The sequence below is a fragment of the Melanostigma gelatinosum genome, assembly GCF_949748355.1.
Source record: "Melanostigma gelatinosum genome assembly, chromosome: 20".
Taxonomy (NCBI): domain Eukaryota; kingdom Metazoa; phylum Chordata; class Actinopteri; order Perciformes; family Zoarcidae; genus Melanostigma; species Melanostigma gelatinosum.
In genome coordinates, this window is record NC_136653.1 from 2,267,959 (window position 1) to 2,286,713 (window position 18,755).

An 18,755-nucleotide genomic window follows, 5' to 3' on the forward strand; every position below is an offset into this window, starting at 1 on the left:
AAAGCCAAGCGTGGACTTGTTCATTGAAACTAACGCTCCCAAGGTATTGAAACCTTGGGAGGTCATCAGCAGCTGTGGGAATGGCCCGTTTGTATCAGGACAGTGGTGCTTTAAGGGCAGAGATTTGTGGGGCGTCGAGAGACCTCGGTGTGTTGGTGCTCATTGTATAGTGTTGTTTTTGTCATAAATTCAGTTTTCTGCTGTGATACCCGGAGCTCTTTCACCAGAGATGAGCTCATAAACATCAGGGACACAACTCCAGTGGACTTCCGTTTCTTTGAACATCTGTGGAGTTTCTGGACATTCTTGTCAAAGGTGCGGTCACCTTTACTCACGCTGTGAAACGCTGTGGAGAGGAAAACGAGCCGGTGCGCTTGTGCGTCTCCGCTAACGTAGGATTTTGCACACCGCTGTGCCCAGTTGTGCAAGCTATGCATTGACTGTGCTGCTGATAACCAGTCTGAGTTTCCGACTGAAGTGGCACAATCTGTCAAGCATCATTTCTAAGTGGACGACTGTTTGATGCTATCCGGATGACAAAAAGAAATCATGACTCTGTGTCGGAAGGGGAACTTCAACTTGGAGAAATGGATCAGCAGCACACGTGTTGCTTTGCACACCATTGCAGGGGATCAGAGGGCCAAGGACTCAAAGGAGTTGGATTCGGACCGAGACAAACTTCCAGTGGAGAGAGGTCGGGTCTGGGTCTGCAGTGGTGTGTGGAGGGTTACTCTTTCACATTCAAGTTGGAGTTAAAATAACAGTCTCTCACCATGCCCAACTACATCACTTTGCTGATGCCAGCAAAAGTGGGTACGGAACTGTAACATACATCCGGATGTTCAATCAGGAAAAACACAACCATGTCACCTTTGTGCTCGGTAAAGCCAGAGTGACACCACTGAAGGCTGTAACTATTCCCTGACTCGAGTTGTCATCGGCCGTTCTTGCTGTCAGAGTAGACTCAGTGTTAAGGGCATACCATGAATGAGAAGACAGCAACAAAAGCGCTGCACTGACGAGGTCAGCACTGACCAGAGCAACTACGAGATCTACTTTTATTAGCTCAGCCTAATGGCTTGAGGACAGCAATGCCCTGCATGCAATGTATAGGCTCGAGGCAGCAATGGCTAACGGTCAGCAGGGACCTGAAGAGCAACAGTCTGAGCTTACACTGTGTGGCTAGTGGACTGGAAGAACAGGCATGAAATTATATAGATTTGGCTCAGCAGTAAGACTCCCTCTCCACGATTCCTGTCGGCGGTTCTCTTGCTTCTGTTCCTGCTTGACCGCATCGATCTCTGGTTCCTATTCCAGCTGGGCCACAGCGTTCCCCAGTTCTTAATCCCGCTCGGCCGCAGCTTCTCTCGGTTCCTGATCCAGATGGGCTGCAGCAATCCCCTGTTCCAGCTGCTGCCGATACAGAACTCCAGTCTCCAGAGCCCCGGACCCTAAAAAGCCAGTCTCCAGAGCCCCGGACCCTAAAAAGCCAGTCTCCAGAGCCCCGGACCCTAAAAAGCCAGTCTCCAGAGCCCCGGACCCTAAAAAGCCAGTCTCCAGAGCCCCGGACCCTAAAAAGCCAGTCTCCAGAGGCAACCCAGCCAGCCTGGTCGGTCTCATTCCCGTCCCCCGGAGCAGCTCAGTCAGCCTGGTTGTCCGGTTCTGCCTGTCTGTCAAAACTCATCGATTTAAATCTGCTTTTAACCTGTGAAGCTAGTTATGTATTTTTCTTTTTTCTTTTTTTCGTGTTGTTCCTTACTGTTATGATATTTTGTTCTCATTTTAATTGCTTTTATTGTTTCTGTTTTTACGATATAAAGTGTCTTTGAGTGCTTTTTAAAGCGCTACATAATAAAATGTATTATTATTATTATGATACGTCAGAAAGGAACGCCCGCCCCCGACTCTACAGGTACACAAATCACTCATTTGTGAGCGAAAAAGCAGCATTTGAGGCTCTTAGCGGCAGATTCAAGCGCCTGTAATGATTGACTTGTGTTTTCCTTTGTCCACAACTTCACATCTTTTGACACGGTGTGTGAATGTGTTTTGCACCATATTCACTGCAGTACAGAAGGATTTGTACACCTGCAATGAAGAATTTGAGACGGTGTAACTGTTGTGTAACATTTTTCTGTGACTTCACATTTATTGATACACATGTGTGACTATTTCCTACAACTACAAATTCCACTGTCACAGGTGCTCAGTTGTGTTGCTCCAATAATACCTCTATACACAAAACAGAAAAGCAATGGCTGACTGAAGGAGAGGAGTATGTTTAATAGACAAGGTAGTCTAATAGACACTGAAGCATAGACTACACTATCATGAGTTGGCTCTATATTAAAGAAAAGGTTATTTTGAAGTTTATCTTAATACCCACATGCCGTATTGAAAGATGTTTTCTCCTCCTTAATCTCTCCTTCTGTCCATTAAGGGATCCCTTTGCAGTATGATTTCAATGTGAGAAATAAGGGACAATATCCACATTATCAAGTTCAGTTGAAGATCATCAGCAGTCTGAGGCATACAAATTACTGAGGATCTTCCAAAGACACTTTTTGAGTTGTTTTGTTGCTGAGCTGCAGCAGAGAAAGACACAAAAAGACTCATTCTGGAGGATTTGAGTACCTCAGACTGTTGAAGTCTTACAGACACCATCCTATCACAAAAGTACACAATACTTAGACCGACATTGCAAATTATTGTAGGCAGAATAGGTTTTGAACTTCAGTCTAGATCTTCAATAAGATGCAAAATAGTAATAATTATGACTAGAGTGACTGCACTGAAGCACCTCATACATATGCAATGATGCACTATAATTCATATAATTCATACTACATGCTGCCGACAAAAACAGTAGTTAAAGTCAGAGGCAACACCAAGGAGGGTTATACTATCTAGTATTGCACATAGTTCACTCATACAATCCCAAATCATTGAGAAAGGTATGTTGTGCAGCTGACAGTTTAGTATATATGAATGTCTTTAACGAGAGAAATCATGATTTTGTCTTGTTGTTCTGCAGGCAAGATCCTGGTGGATGTGAGTAACAACAGGAGGGTGAACCAGTATCCAGAGTCTAACGCTGAGTATCTGGCTTCACTGCTGCCAGACTCCATTGCGGTCAAAGGCTTCAACGTAATCTCAGCCTGGGCAATGCAGCAGAGCTGCCCCAAAGACGCCAGCACACAGGTACAGTCACTCATGTTCTACTCTTTGAGGAAACAAATCAAGGTCCACTTACAAGCTTCTTCTGGATATTTCAGTGGCTTTTTCACTTTATCTATCTGAGACGGCTCTGCAATCATCAAGTCACGTAAGTATGGACCGTCAATCACATGACAACAGCTGGTAGTCTCTGTTCAAAGATGATCCCTGTTGATGTGAATGTCCTCCCTGATCTTTCTCTGGATGTCCACTGACTTCAAGGACCCCAGGACAAGTGAGTGGATAAACACAGACAACTTCAGCTGTCTGTGAACACCAGACAAAAAGCACTCTCAGCATCCACTGGGAAGAGGTCAAAGGTCATGCACCAGGAGTCAGTGGACAACTGGAGAAAGATCAGGGAGCTCATTTACATCTGACTCCAGAGAACGGGGATTACCATCTTCACACAAATACAACAGCTGTTCACGTGACTGTGGTTCCACGCTCACTGTGAGTCATGTGATGACACCTGAGCCAGCTTCATGACAACTGAGCATTCTCGATTGTCCGAGGTTAGGCCACAACTTGTGGTTGAAATCTCCAAAACCAGCTTGTAGCCGAAGTTCTTATAATTTCATCAGAACTCTATTCCAAGTGTCAGGAGTCGCGGTTGTCAGAGGGGTGCACTATGAGGAGGGATGAGTGGGTTATCCAGTATGTTAAGAATGTTTTAATGTCACAAAGATGGCTCTCTTTTAACCTGGCTAGATCGCCATGATTTCTTATTCTGCACACCTAACCTGCTCCAGAGGAGGTTCTGTTCAGGGGGAGGAGTGTTCAGAGAATAGTTGGCTTTTCATCACCATATTCTCTATGAGCAATATAGATCGTCAGCTGATAAAACATGTTACGTATGCAAACATGTTGAGCCGTGCATTAACAAGCCACAGAACGAAGACGTGCAATTACAGTCGTGCCAACTGTCTGCATCGCGTTGCATGGTTTTGCAGGCCAACATGCATTCAGTTGACACTGCGTGCCGGGCTGTTCACGGTTGTTCTTGCTCCGAGTGAATTGCTGAATATGTTTGTAGTGTTCTCTGGCCATTTGGCCATGCTGGTTATAAAAGAAAGCTTCTTTAAAATCGTAGATAGTAATGTCCTTTAACCACAAGGTCGGCGGTTTGATCCCAGGCTCCTACTGGCCACGTGCCCTTGAGCGAGATGCTGAACCCCAAGTTACTTGCCGGGCACTTCACAGCAGCTCACAGCTCCTATAGTTGCTGAGGATGGGTTAAATGCAGAGGTCAAATTCCATGGAAGTACTTGTATGTATATGACCATGTACCGTAATATAATGTAGAGTTTGACTTTAAGAGCCATAGAATGGGCAGCTGTCAAGTTAGAAATAAACAGAAGGCGTCAAGCATTCCGCTCTTGTCTTATCTGCTGAAACAGCGTTATATTTAGCGATACAATGTTTTGATATTATTCATAAGTATCCTCTTGACTAAAGTCGGTGGTACGTGACGGGTCCATGTTGTGAGGTAGAAGACTGAAATGATGGCGTCTGATGAAGAAAACCTGCTTAACAACGGCAGATAACCGTCGTCATGATACCCGTTCATCTCTGATTGGGCTTTTAGGTTTTGTCGAGCGCAAATAAAGCCTGGCTCTGTTGGACATGCTTCACAGTACACCCCTGTGCTTTAATACATTTTGTTTCAGTCGAAGTTGAAACAAGTCAGTGTTCTTTGGAAAGAAGTGGAACAGCCTTCAACTAAGGCTACAAGACATCATGACTTGATCGGCTCCATGTCTTCTGTTGATGGGAGAGATGGCAGCCGATGTTCTGTATGTGACGGAGACAGTGGCAGTACTGTGCGACTGCCTCGCGTGCTCTCTGACACATTAATACTGTTATGATTTAAGCACGGATTATTCAAAAAAAAAAGAAGCTTTGTGAGCCTTTCCAGAGCAAATGAATTCCTATACAGGAAAGTCACAACAATAGAGCTCCTAGCAATAGAAGAACTTCTCAAATAATCCCCCAGCCAGTCAGCTTCCTTATCCATGGTTTGGATTGTAAAACTGCAGGGCACAACTTCAGGCCTGCAATTACGAAGCTTCTTCGACCTAAAATGAAATGCATGGGTTTCATGGAGAACTCCTGCTATCGGGAATACTGCAGCAAGAGATTACAATGTCTTTTCTGGTGTAATGAACAGGTGAGGCCAACTTTAAAGTCCCATCCTTCCTTCAGATCTGTGGCTCTCAACCAGGGGGTCCACAGCCCTCAGGGAGTCACTGTCTGAGAATTCCAGCAACAAAGAATCAGAATGAGCTTCACTGGCCAAGTTGCATCTCTCTCAATGTTCTTACACAGGAATAGAGATACGAGTCAGGGACAAGGACAACAAAGCTGGATGGATAAAGGTAAAGAATAGACAGGACTGTTATGAAAACAATGAAATGAAAAATGAAACATCTGTATCCAAGTCAAGTCTTCTGTACGTTGTAAACAATGCAAATAGAGCCAAGAAATAAATACTGAATAGATACATGGATAGTTAGAGATGCATGGACTGGATGACTATGACCATGTAAGGATGTCTATATAGTGTATAAACAGCGTGTACAGACAAATACTGACAAGGCAAGCGGGTGGGAAGACGAAGGGACACTTTACTTGAGGCAGGAGCCAACTTACAGCATGGCAACAGGAAGGCACAGTCACAGTCACAGCAATCCCACAGGGCAGTGCTGGTGAGCAGGTCAACACCTAGGAACTGGTAACAAGGAGTTCCCCTGCTCATTGTCTTGTGCAATGCTGGTGTTTTACCGACCAGGACTCTTAAAACAAGTGAAGAAGGGTCGACCTTTTTTACTTGTTTCACGGTTCACAGTTCTGTGACAAAGGGGAGCAAATGCAAACCAACTTGTTTTCAGATATCCTCCAGAGAAGAGAAGACATGATAGTGACAGTAATAGCAGCTGAAACGAAACAATACATTGATACCACCAGTGTTAAGAGAATTAAGGTTGAACGAAGGAAATAAGATTGCATATACAGGGAGAGCACATATTAACCTGCTGCGAGGCTTTTATGTGAATGAGTCGATATTTATCTTCTTTCATCCCATGCAAGGGCATAACCAGCCACTTGTTATTGTGTCTTACTGTAGACCTGCATCTTTAAGAACAGCTCACAGATATATAGTTTTGTTTTTGAAAATAGTTCAGTCATTTCCTAAAACAGTTTTTTTGCAACCGTCACTCAAACAGGAGGACTCCCGGTAAGTGCATTTGCTGGGGACTATTTCCAGCAGCAGGTGTCCTCACCAGCCTTCCTGGTTGTCTTCACTGTGTGTCTAACCCATCTTCCTCTCTGTGATGCCGGCTCTGTGTAGGTGTTTATCTGCAGCGACTCGGTGGAGGCTCGACAGCAGATTATGGAATTAGCCCGCCAGCTCAACTTCCTGCCGGTGGATATGGGCACCCTGTCTTCCTCGCGGGATATTGAGAACATTCCCATCCAGTTATTTCCTGGCTGGAAGGGCCCCGTCCTTGCTGCCGTAGCCCTCTCCATCTTCTTTTTTGCTTACTCTTTTGTACGAGATATCATCCACCCATATGTGAAATACAAGCAGAGTGACTTCTACAAGATCCCCATAGAGATGGTGAACAGGACACTGCCCACTGTTGCCATTACTCTCTTGGCCCTGGTGTACTTGGCAGGCCAGCTGGCAGCCGCCCACCAGCTCTACTATGGTACCAAGTACAGGCATTTCCCACACTGGCTGGAGGGCTGGCTGCAGAGCCGGAAACAGCTGGGTCTCCTCAGCTTCTTCCTGGCTGCTGTCCATGTTGTCTACAGCCTCTGTCTGCCCATGAGGAGGTCTGAGAGGTACCTGCTGCTCAACACTGCCTACCAGCAGGTCAGTGGGGTGCACCATGTCCACACACTGATACTCATTCATTTGACTGTCCACCCACATACAGCTGGCTTTTTTCACCAAAATGAAAGGTGACAGTGAGGTTGACAGATTTGGGAAACATTAAGCCTGTAAAAAAAAAACACTGTATCTGGTAACAAGCACTATAGGCAGAGATGCTGCACAGAAGTAACAGCTGGATGATACACTGGTGTTCGTCAGAAAAGAATGTGAATGACATGTGAATCAGGAAGCTTAAGAGGTGTTGGTATGAAGGTGTAAGTTTGCTGGGGACCAGTCATATAAACGCAAAAGTCTGTAACTAAGTGAGTGATGAAGTTCCATCATTGTTGGCTCTAGTCGGAGTTCATCCACTGGCTGTTGCTCCTTCTAAAATGAGAAGGCCATTCTGCTGCTAACAAAAACAAATGACTCAAGAGAACAAAAACTTCTGTGCTCAATCATCTGATCCTCTAAACATACATGGCTGTTATGGGACTAAAATACTGTATGCATTAATATCTAGACAGATACAGTGTTGTAGCCTAAATTAAAATAATTGCATAGGTGCTGTTAGGCTGTGGGTGTTCTAACCTTGCTTGTTAACAAGACAGCTATTACTGTCACTGGAAAAAGAACTAAATGACCAAATATTCCCTAATAGCGACCAGAGCCTTTACTTACGTCAACTGCAGAGGATACCAGGCCTTTGTTTGAAGACAGGCTTTAATATCTCACTGTCTGATTCATATACTTGGTCATATTTTAGTCGGCTGTAATCCACTGAAGTAGTTAATTATTGAAGATAACATGATTATATTGTTGAATTCATGAAATTGAAGCAGCCCACATTTATTTGACTGAGAGCTGAGCAATGTGAAGAGGCAGTGTGTCTGTCTTCAATCACTTATGATGTATTGATGATCTCAACATAGCTTACACACTTGCACTGCTTTGGGCAAATATTACCTGAAAAATCAAATACAAATGATGGAATACAGTTTATATATTTCCACTAATGAATACATCCAAGGAAATGGAAACGCAAATACACGTTAGTGATGGCAAATATCTCAAAACTGTACACACAACTTATACATAACCAAATTCTGTACACACCTGTTTACACATGTGCAATCAGCACACTGACTGTCATAAATGCTGCTCACGTCCATCAGGGTCCATGCACACATCTGTGGAGTTTTATTAATTGAACTTTTATTTTGGGAATACATACCACTGATGTGCAATATTCAGTATACTGACATCAGAAGGGTTTTAAGGTGGTATTACTATGTCTTAGGGTAATACAAATCTAGTTTTAGAACCTCAATATTTCAGCTTTTGCACTTTCAATGTAACACACAGCAAACCTGCAGGTATTCCTGTAAACACTGGAGGGGCAAAGCAGCTCACCTTCTGCAGGTTGATCTGGCCATGCATAAAACACAAAGTGAAAGATGATGATTGTGTTGAATTCCATCGTGAGCATCCTTTGTGTTGGCAGGTCCATGCTAATGTTGAGAATGCATGGAATGAGGAGGAGGTGTGGAGGGTGGAGATGTACGTTTCCTTTGGGATCATGAGTCTTGGGCTGCTGTCGCTCCTGGCCATCACCTCCATTCCCTCCGTCCACAGCACGCTCAACTGGAGGGAGTTCAGCTTCATACAGGTACAAACACTGACTCTGAATTACTTAGATACCGAAGAAGAGTTCACAAGTTCTAGGGTTATAACGGGAGTCTTTTTTGTTTTGACTTCTAATGATGATATCCTCAGAAAATGTAATCTAGGAAGATGTGTACTATTATTCGTATTTGCTGTATGTATGTACCATCATGCCTCTTCCTGTCTTTGCTACAGTCCACACTGGGCTACATCGCTCTGCTCATCACTACCTTCCACGGCCTGCTGTTTGGCTGGAAGCGAGCCTTTGAGGAGGAAGCCTACCGTTTCTACCTGCCCCCCAGCTTCGTGGTGGCCCTGGCCCTGCCCGTGTGTGTCATCCTTGGGAAGGTGCTGATGCTGCTCCCCTGTGTGGCCCGCAAGCTTCACCAGATCCGCCGGGGCGTGGACAGCAGTCACTACCGCTGCCAGCGCCTGGAGCCAGTGGGCTCGGCTGCCCACGTTTCACCTGAGAGAGTTACCATCATGTGATTTGCTCCTTTATTGGGGTATTCACATATGCTGTCATAGTCAGCTGTTTTAGTGAAGCAATGATTTGATTATTCTTACTCTGTAACTGTGAACAGTTCTTGTGAATTGTGTACTTCTTAGCTGCTACTATTCACCATCACTACGGACCTTGTATGACTGTTGTGTTGTGTTTGTCCATCTAAATTGTAAAATGGAATATTCTCCACCGATACTTTATTTCTGTCCTTGTGTTCTGGCAGACATTACACTGAGACACTCAGTGTTCATCGCTACTTTAAGATGGACTAGCGCAGTCTGTTAGAAGACTTGCACAATGTCTTCTGTGGCTCTGGATTTGTCAAGTCCAGGAACATAACCCTGATGATGTCATAGTGATGGCAAGGAGGATGGAGAATACAGATGTGTTGCAGGAAGCCTTTTAAAGATGTGGGTGTTTACAGGCAGGGGTGGTCTCATGAAAACACACCCCAGAATGACATTATTGGAAGTGTTGGGTGCAGAGTTTTGGGCTTCTTCTGCGCAGATTTATGGACTTCTTTTTTCTAGATCCAATGGACGTTCAATATGAAATCGCTGTCGTACCCCTTTAATTACGTGCAGTATTTCTGTTGATAGGTTGGGACATTTCATAAAATGCAAATTGCTTTTCAATAGGCTTTTTATTCTTACAGCTCACAACACAGAAGGCTGAATTGGCAAATGGTTGAAGAAGAAGTCATTTCTTTGTGAGGCAGTCACTGGTTGGTATTATCCGTGTCCTGTGTGCCAGGTCTGTGTTACTGTACCACTTCATACAGTGGCATGCTCTCATCAATCATATCCGTGTGACGTTGGTTTAGATTCTTTTTGTTTCACACACAGCAGGTATTATTATAGTATAATATAGAATATATTATTTAGTTCACTTGTCTTTCCCCATTTCCATCATCTCACAAAAGCTTTGAAATCAATCATTCTTTCCCTGATGTTACACCCGGTCTAGGGAAACCTGAGCGCAGCATAACGATGGGTCTCCCTCTCGCCCCCACTCCCAAAAATGGCCAGTGCTGTTGCCATACAGTCCATAATATTTATTTATTGAAACAGTTGTGGTAGCAATAAGCGTCAGGGTAACAGGAAAGTTCACTGTGACGGACCATCGATCTCAGGCATGTCAGATCTACTCGTTTAGTTTCAAACTGGACTGAAATATCCAAAACGCAGTCGCTGCAATGCAGGAAGTATTTTGTTGACACTAATCTTTATCTTGCCAATGAGTTCACCAGGACCTGGATAGACCAGTGACCAACCCAGTCCCTTTACTCTGGATTCAACTCTGATCATGGAGTCATTGCCACACAGTGAATGAGCCACCACCAACGCAACACTGTGTTTTCCACGCGTTAGTTGAGGTAAAGCTAAAGACAACTATGTGCCAAAAAAGAATCACTGAATCTCAAGTGTAGCAACACATTTGGCAGAAATGCATCTGAATTATGGGAAAGAAAACTTGAATTGAATTGCCAGCAAGACACTGACATGATCAAGCTCTTTGTAGTCAAGACAGGGGTGCATTGGGTCTCATTATTCAAATAGAATTGATCTTTAATGAAAGCACAACCAGCTCACAGATTGCAGTAATGTCTAAGCCCCCTTCACTTACATAGAATATTTCTACAGGCTGTCTAAAGCACCGCATGCATTGAAAAGTGAGTTATACCATGAGCACCTGTTAAGATCAGTAGGCTGACTTTGCGCTCCATGATTATTATGTTGCTCTCGGTGTTATAAGGTGACAGTAAGACGTGTTTGTCGTCTGCTTCTCTCAACAGCAGAATGTTCGTTGTCCAGTCATGATTGCTGTTTCCAGTTCAACTGTTATTCACAGTACAATTCTGTCATGCCTGCAGTGATTGTAAGTGATACGAACTTGTATTCAATCACTGCTGCTCATAAGAACGAGAAATATTTCAATAAAACACATGCTATAAACTTACTGAGAGCATAATGTGGATTTGATATTAGAAGGGGCAGCGCAGCATCTAGCTCTCAGATAACATTCATGCTGAGTCGATCAACTGACTGTAATATTTGTTCTATTAAATGACACTATTTCTTCCCCTACACAGACATCCCGTCTCCAATGTGGACCTGAGCCACTACGTTTACAACTTCTAACAAATAAGCCTTCAAAATGGTCCTAAGCTTTGACTTATTAGTCAAAAAAACATTAAAAAGTAGACATGTGGAACTTTGATGAATGTCTCGGAGTTAAATGATGACTACACTCGTGTCTACCCATAATTCCCTCCCTTGAGCACTAAATCAGCCGATAGCAGGCCTCCGGAAGGAGACGTGTCATGGCTGCATCACAGCAGTCACACACACACACACACACACACACACACACACACACACACACACACAGGGTCCTTTTTGTCAGCATTAACATTGATAGACATTAGGGCAGGTCTCGGTCTTTAGTCCGTGACCAGCAGGTGGTCACAACATGTATGACCATCGTGCTCGTGTCAAGAAGCAGAGTTGTGTGGATAAGTGAAGTGAAACCTGAGGCAGATACAACAGGGCTCTGCTGATCCAAATAGCAGTTTTCACGTCAAGTCATCGTGATATAAGGAAGCTAGAGCCCGTCTAAAAGACGTCTTGTGTTCCTCACATGTCTGTGATGTTTCCTCAGTTTGAGAGCAGCTCTGGTTAAACAGAATCTCTAAAATGAATGGGTGTCAATGGATCTTTCTATACATGAGCCCTCAGGCAAACCGGTGACCTGTTAGCATGATGCGAGGAAGAGCTGAGAAGCACAATACTTGGATAAAAATAATTTTAATGAAACTTAAATCACACTTAAATCTCACAATACAATCTCATCATGGAAAATAAAACTCAGTTCACGACACATTGATTCCATATTTTAAGAAAACAAAACTTACAGTAACTTAGTGGATTGTTTGAGTTGTCAAATTAAACGACAACGAAATAACCTTAAAACATTGGTTTGTATTTAGAGGGACCAGTAATATGCAGTGTTGTGACTCATTGGAGCCTTGACTTTAACAGACTGTGAATCTACAACGTACTTTCAAAAAGTTGATTCAAGTCAAGAACTTCTGCCATGAAGTTGCAATAAGGACACAAGTATGGAGACCGACTCCTTGAGTCAAAGACTGCTTTCAACGAAGGAGTGATCTGCCTTTTTTTCAAGACACTAACAGTAAATCTGCAAAACATGTCCATGCTGTCAGCACATCTGTGCACCAGTTAGAACACTCAGTCACACCTGGAGCGCAGCTGCTCCAGGTGCGGCAGCAGCTCCTCGGCACTGGGTCTGCAGCGGCCCTCTGCGCTCCAGCACCGGCTCAGCAAAGTCCGACACAGCTGCCCCTTTTCCGACCGAAACACCGGATGGTCCTGAACAGATGGACGCAGGCTGTGCGCCACAACCGCGTAGAGCACGTGCTGCCGGTCACCGGTGTATGGCTGCTCTCTGGTGATCAGCTGCCACAAGGTGATCCCGAAAGAAAAGATATCCGCTTTCGGAGTCAGCCCCTCGCCCTTCAGCAGTTCCGGAGCTCTGTGCGTGTACGTGCCGCCAACGTGGCTCAGATGGGGGCTGATGGCGCTCACTTCACATCCATCTTCCAGTTTGAGAGAACAGCCGAAATCTGCAATTTTGCAGACGTCTTCACTGGACACCAATACGTTGGCTGGTTTTATGTCCAGATGCACAACGCTGTGGGAGTGAAGGAACCGCAAGCCGCGGACAACGTCTGCGGAGTACCGGAGCCACCGGTCCTCCCCCAGCGGCTCTGCACACCCGTAAATGACCTGCTGCAGATTCATGTTCCCCACAAACTCCATCATTATTGATCCAATGCTGCTTTCGTCTCCAAAATCCGCAGGTACGCAGGTGGTCGCCGCGATGACGCGCACGATGTTCCGGTGGCGCAGGTGTGCTGCGTTCAGCTCGGCCCAGAAGCTCTGCCGGGACGCCAGCTTGTTCTTTGTGCACTTCTTGACTCTCTTCAGCGCGACGGTGTCCCCGAGGTACTCCGCCTTATAGACGGAGCCGAACCCTCCGGAGCCCACAGGCTGCAGCGCGCGCAGTTCCTTCCAGTGTATCACAGTGGACCAGAGCCGGCTGGCAACTTTACCGTGGAGTCTCTGAACCGGGACTTGTAAGGTGGTACCGAAGGAGTACTTTGTTAGCGGACTGCTGCAGGTCCCGAGGTCCAGGCTGGGGAGGATGTCTCTGGGCAGCAGGCGGGTCACGGGGATCGGAGAGGGCATCGTGCGGCGCGCTGTGTGTGCAGCTTGAAGTCTGCTGACTGGTGAGCACTGCAGCTGTGTCGTCTCAAAGCTTTTCAGCACTGACGCACACAAAAAAAGCTGCCAGCCAGTCACACCGCCACGTAGTGTTGAGGAGTATGTAATGCGTTCTGTTTGGGTTCAACGGGTTCACCCAGATGGTTCAACTCAGTTTACGCTCTCCGTAGTAGGGGAGGGAGGGGTGAACTGACACACTTCTTTTTGCATCCTGTGGTGTTAAAGCGCAATAATATGTATTTGTGTCAAAAAGTAACTACTGCATGTGTGCATACCATGAGCTACCTCATGAGCAGCTCGACAGCTGGGCACTTTAGTGCAGTGTCCAGTTTTAGAAGTGCACGCTAACACATTTGACTGAGTGGATTCAGCATGAGGCTTGGGGGAGGGAGCTCCACGAGGAGCCTGTTGCACAGCTCAGAGCTTGAGTTTGTCCTTTTCACTGTTTTTCACTCAGACCTTTCCAGCATGCAGGAACAGAGGATCACGTTCTAAACACCACTTCAGTGTAAGATGGAGATTATAACACAAGATGGCTCATAATGGGCTGCGTCATCCATCAGTCTGTTCATGGAAACCTGTGTTCATTCTTTTCTTCTGTTCCCTTACGGTCAAGTCGACCTCCTTGTGAGATCCTTTGCAGTGTCTCTGTCCAGGATTGATTGATGACAAGCTGAACTAGTAGCAGTTACATATCAATTCTGAACTTTCCAAGCAGACACATATCATAAAGGGAGAGAAGCATGAATGTAAAGGCAACAGACCACAGTGAGAGCAGGAAGGATCATTAGTTGGCCTTCAGCATCAAATACAGCCTGGCTCAGTTGGAATTTGATGCAGGGACAACTAGAGCTTTGTTCACATTACTTATCAGACTTGTGACCTTTCATGTTGGGATAGCTCGCAGCCCTTTGTAAATGTGAACAGTGGAATAGAGAATGGATGTAAATGGGGTTTTGATGGGTTTGTTTGGCAAATATTTGATTGAATCAGCATCCCATCACTGTATTTTTTGATAATATCTCTAGTTGGTTCGTAATTAAAACTCATGACTTGTGTCTTTGATCAAATAAAATAACAGCCAGACATTGAACCCGTTTCTTCTGGACAACACAAAAGTTGTACATTTATAAATAACCAGCTTCTGTTTTGGAGATCTTGCAGGCACTTTTCAAACCTCCTTGCTGTACGTATGAGAGCATTTGATCATCTACATTTAGTAAAACAATTAAGCAAATGTTTACATCTACCACAGATGTAAATATAAAACAGTGTCTGTGAGTCATTGTCGAGCTGTTGTTGAGGATAGTTTGAAATAGAATGACAGCAAACACTGTTGAATCTTCTCCTGTTTGTTTCATCCCCTTAGTCTTAATATTATTCATTTTGTAAAGAGCACCATCTGCCTGCGTTTTCTTTAATTCATAAGATGATAACCTAGATACTCTGTCACCGACTTCCCAATATTTATGTTTGAGAAAAACAGGTTTCTATTCAATTTTCAGTTTTTATAGTTCATCAATCTCATTTTCAACTATTTTAATGTTTAGCACATCATTTAAGTCCATACTGTCTTCATGTTTTGTCTTACTTTTAGTTCATTCAATCTCTCCTGTCTTCATTCTTTTCATATGTACAATAATATTTCCCCTCACCTTGAATGCATCCCATAGCATGGGTCACCATACTATACAGTATATACTATGGTTCAGTATATCAATGAATGGTGGGGTAGAAAAATGGTTATGATCTCTGCCTGCCGGATAGAGGTCCCTCCATAGGTCAATAATTCCTGCATACAAGTATTAATATTCTTTGTCTTTTGTCAGGTAGTTGATCTTGATGAGCCCAGTTTGTCAATCCACAGACGGAAGGGAAACGACAGTGAAGCAAAGGGACAGTCACCTGTTTCTACGCGCCTCCCTCTCCTGATTTTAAGAGAATAGTTTGTGAATTCAAAAATATCAACAATATGAAACAATAGAAGATGTGAAACATTAGTCAGGTATAGTATCGTGGTTACTGTAGCAACTGTCCCCGTGTCTTATCCTGACTACACAGTGGGTACGTCAGAACAGCGACACCTATTATGAGGCTGCAACTTGTGTGGAAGAGACTTTATCATCATGTCAACATAACTGAAGGTGGAATTACTGATCGTATGAAAACTGTAAAATGTTTGTCAAAGCTGGTGATTATCTGTTTGATACGCGGCCAAATGCTGTAGACTCTTCTCTTTGAAATTTGACTTTAAAGGTTGTCAATATCTGGTTCTCAGAGTAGTGAAAGTGACTCCATGTGGGCTCATGTGACACGAGGACAGAACCACCAATTTACACAAAAAGAAGACAAAATCAGAGTGAATGACACATTTTTAGGAATGACCAAACAGAGCTGCAGTTGGATCTCTTACGTTTATTGAACTTTCATTGTGTAAAAACACTGGAGTTGACAACTGCAGTTCTTTCATCTCATAGCAGCAAGGTATGTAAATTAAATCAGGTTATTCTGCCAGACAATAAATAATCTGCCTCTTTGGATGATGTCAATGTTTAAAAAAACAACAGATAAATGCTGCAGCATTCATTTTTATTTTACAACCTATAAACATATACATATATATTTACTCATATATATATACATATATGTTTATGTGAATAACTTTGCCTATATTTATAAAAATACAACAGTAGTTTGTAAAATAGATTTGAAGTAAAATATTGAGAATTATCAATGAGTCCATCATTGTCACAGGATGGCATTAATGAAATGCAACGTATAACAAAACAAACATGGCTGGAATGCAGTTTGTTTCTGAACTTCCTCAGCTCATTTGAACGGCATCACGTGGAGGCGTGTTTGTCAGCGTCAGCACCAACGTCTTCATCTCTGCAGAGTGACTTCACTCACAACAATGTCCCACCATGACTCAGTGTCCCAATATCACAACACACAGGTGGAGGGAGCATGAGGGAGGCATGTGATATTACAGGCAAGTCTGTAAAAAGACTACAAAAGTCACAGTACAATACAATATATGTAGCTATATGGTACAACCAGGCACACACGCCAACGGTTCAGCTAAACTGGATACTTTGTTTGTACAAACGATACATTAAAGAACTAGAAGAGAGGTCAGTCGCACCTTAAGGAGCTTTAGAAGTATGTTAGCAGCTTGATCCAACACCAAAATATATTTTGCAGTATTGCAGTGTTTCTTACATACACATTCAATAAAGTTCACTGGTACCACTGAAGCTTATAATAGAAGATTGACATGAATTGCTGAAGGTCTGTGCCTCTCACTGAAGAGTGTCTCCTGGTCACCACACGACTGTGGGAGACTTTCTGTTTTTACCTTTTCTTTTTCACAGGAAACTTTAGATTAGTTTTAGAATTGTGAGCTGAAATGTGGATCTACTTTCTCCAATGTAGTTGTTTTTCTCAACTGTGATCCACAGTTTATCGCTTTCATTCTCTCCACATCAAATGCCTGGATTCCGTCATATGAGTTATGCATCACGTTGATGATGCAGTTAGCTGATTGGAAAATTTGTTGTCATCTAACAGCTTTCAGGCAGAAACCACTAAGAAATCAAGTCATGTTTTTCATGTCACACTGAGGTCAAAGGATGATAGAAGAGGACAAAATCACCCATGAGTTAGTGAACATACAGTATATCTTGTTTGTCTTTTTAACAACCCATGAAAGGATGATAGAATTAAGTGCTATAGAACCGTCCATCCAAGCTTCATTATCGCTTGTGCTCTCACCTAAACCAACACTTGAGTAGTTAAAGAAGACCCTCTGAAAAACCAGGCCAACATTGTTTGTTAAAAGACCCCTCAATGAGATACACAGAACACTTGTGCAAGTAAAGCAAAAATGACACTTTGATAGGAAAAACACTGTCAAAATTGTACCTGTAAAAATAAAACATTTTATATTGTATTTACATGTTATTGTTCTCTAAAAGAGCTAAATATATAATCTATACATTTGTAATAAAGGTTTTAAACAAAGTATTGGAGGAAATAAAGGTATTCAATTTACAAAAGTGCTATGATAAAAAAAAAAAACCGGCTTGCTAACATTTCTTGTAAAACCACAAACCTTCACAAGATACACATAGCAAACTTCCATAAATGCTTTGAAACATCACACATTCAACTCTACGTTTCACATAACTAAGAACAATATTGTGTCCATTCTAGTGCTGGGCAACGATTCAAAGATTTAATCGCGATTAATCGCATGGATTTTTTGGGATTAATCGCATTGTTATGGCAAAGTTCAACAATGAATTCAAAAGTAGTGTATTGCACTACTTTTATTTTAAAGTACTGCTATATGAACAAAAGGGCAACAACATTTGGTTCACGAGATGCAGGCAGCATGTTTCATATAAGTATAATGAATATAATTCATACTTTGTTGGCATCTTATTCTGAAAACCGGATGTTCGTCTGAAGAACCCGGACGTTGTCTCACGTTAATCTTTCCACTAACTTTCAAAGTCCTTCGCTCGCTCCCGATCTGAGCGTTTGAATGAGTTTACGGTGAATGTCAGCATATAGGCGCACTAACATGACTGACTACAGGATGTTTGCTGGCTTTTATCCCACTGTTCTCGTCATCCTCTTGTTGTTATGTATATGTATTGTCTCTTGTCTTTCAATTAAAAAAAAAAAAAAATTATAATAAATAAAAACAATGCGTTAACGCGCGATAAAATAATTGTCGCGTTAATTAATGAATGCGTTAACGCGAAATGAACGCGTTAACTTGCCCAGCACTAGTCCATTCATGTCTCATCAAGGGAAATGGAGTATTTAACACTTCTATTTTTGAATTTCAGAGCACAAAAACAATACGACTATGTGAGGTAAATGATAATACTATTGGGTTATATATGCATCAAACATTTCATGGAACTAGGATGCACCATCTGATAACTGCTGTGGTGGAAGAGAAAAGGTCCAGGTTGTTAAGTTCACATTAATGCCACATCTGTGTGCAGTCCAATGTCTCTTGAAAGTGTCCAAAATCATGTCTGTTCTACAGATGAAATATGTCATCTTTCTTTTATGAAATTATATGAATCAGCTATCATCACGATAGGGCTGGTTATTGATTGACATGTTTTAATATGTGTCAGTGTGATACCAGAGTTTTGATACG

General features: G+C 43.1%; 2 protein-coding genes across 2 annotated transcripts in view; one reads left to right on the forward strand and one right to left on the reverse strand.

Moving 5' to 3' along the window:
- steap2 (STEAP family member 2, metalloreductase) overlaps positions 1 to 9,250 on the forward strand; it is a gene marked incomplete at both ends in the record, with an annotated part of 10,583 nt that extends 1,333 nt beyond the window's left edge. Inside the window, 4 exons of the mRNA XM_079291589.1 lie at positions 3,035 to 3,201; positions 6,569 to 7,096; positions 8,601 to 8,765; positions 8,957 to 9,250. Of these exons, the coding sequence (XP_079147715.1) occupies positions 3,035 to 3,201; positions 6,569 to 7,096; positions 8,601 to 8,765; positions 8,957 to 9,250 (1,154 nt within the window). The remainder of the gene's footprint in view (positions 1 to 3,034; positions 3,202 to 6,568; positions 7,097 to 8,600; positions 8,766 to 8,956) is intronic.
- A 2,804-nt stretch (positions 9,251 to 12,054) lies between these two features.
- On the reverse strand, positions 12,055 to 13,563 carry mos (v-mos Moloney murine sarcoma viral oncogene homolog). Its single transcript, XM_079291723.1, has one exon. It carries the CDS (start codon positions 13,535 to 13,537, stop codon positions 12,518 to 12,520), a length of 1,020 nt encoding a protein of 339 aa, XP_079147849.1. The 5' UTR covers positions 13,538 to 13,563; the 3' UTR covers positions 12,055 to 12,517.
- Positions 13,564 to 18,755: the final 5,192 nt, after the last annotated feature.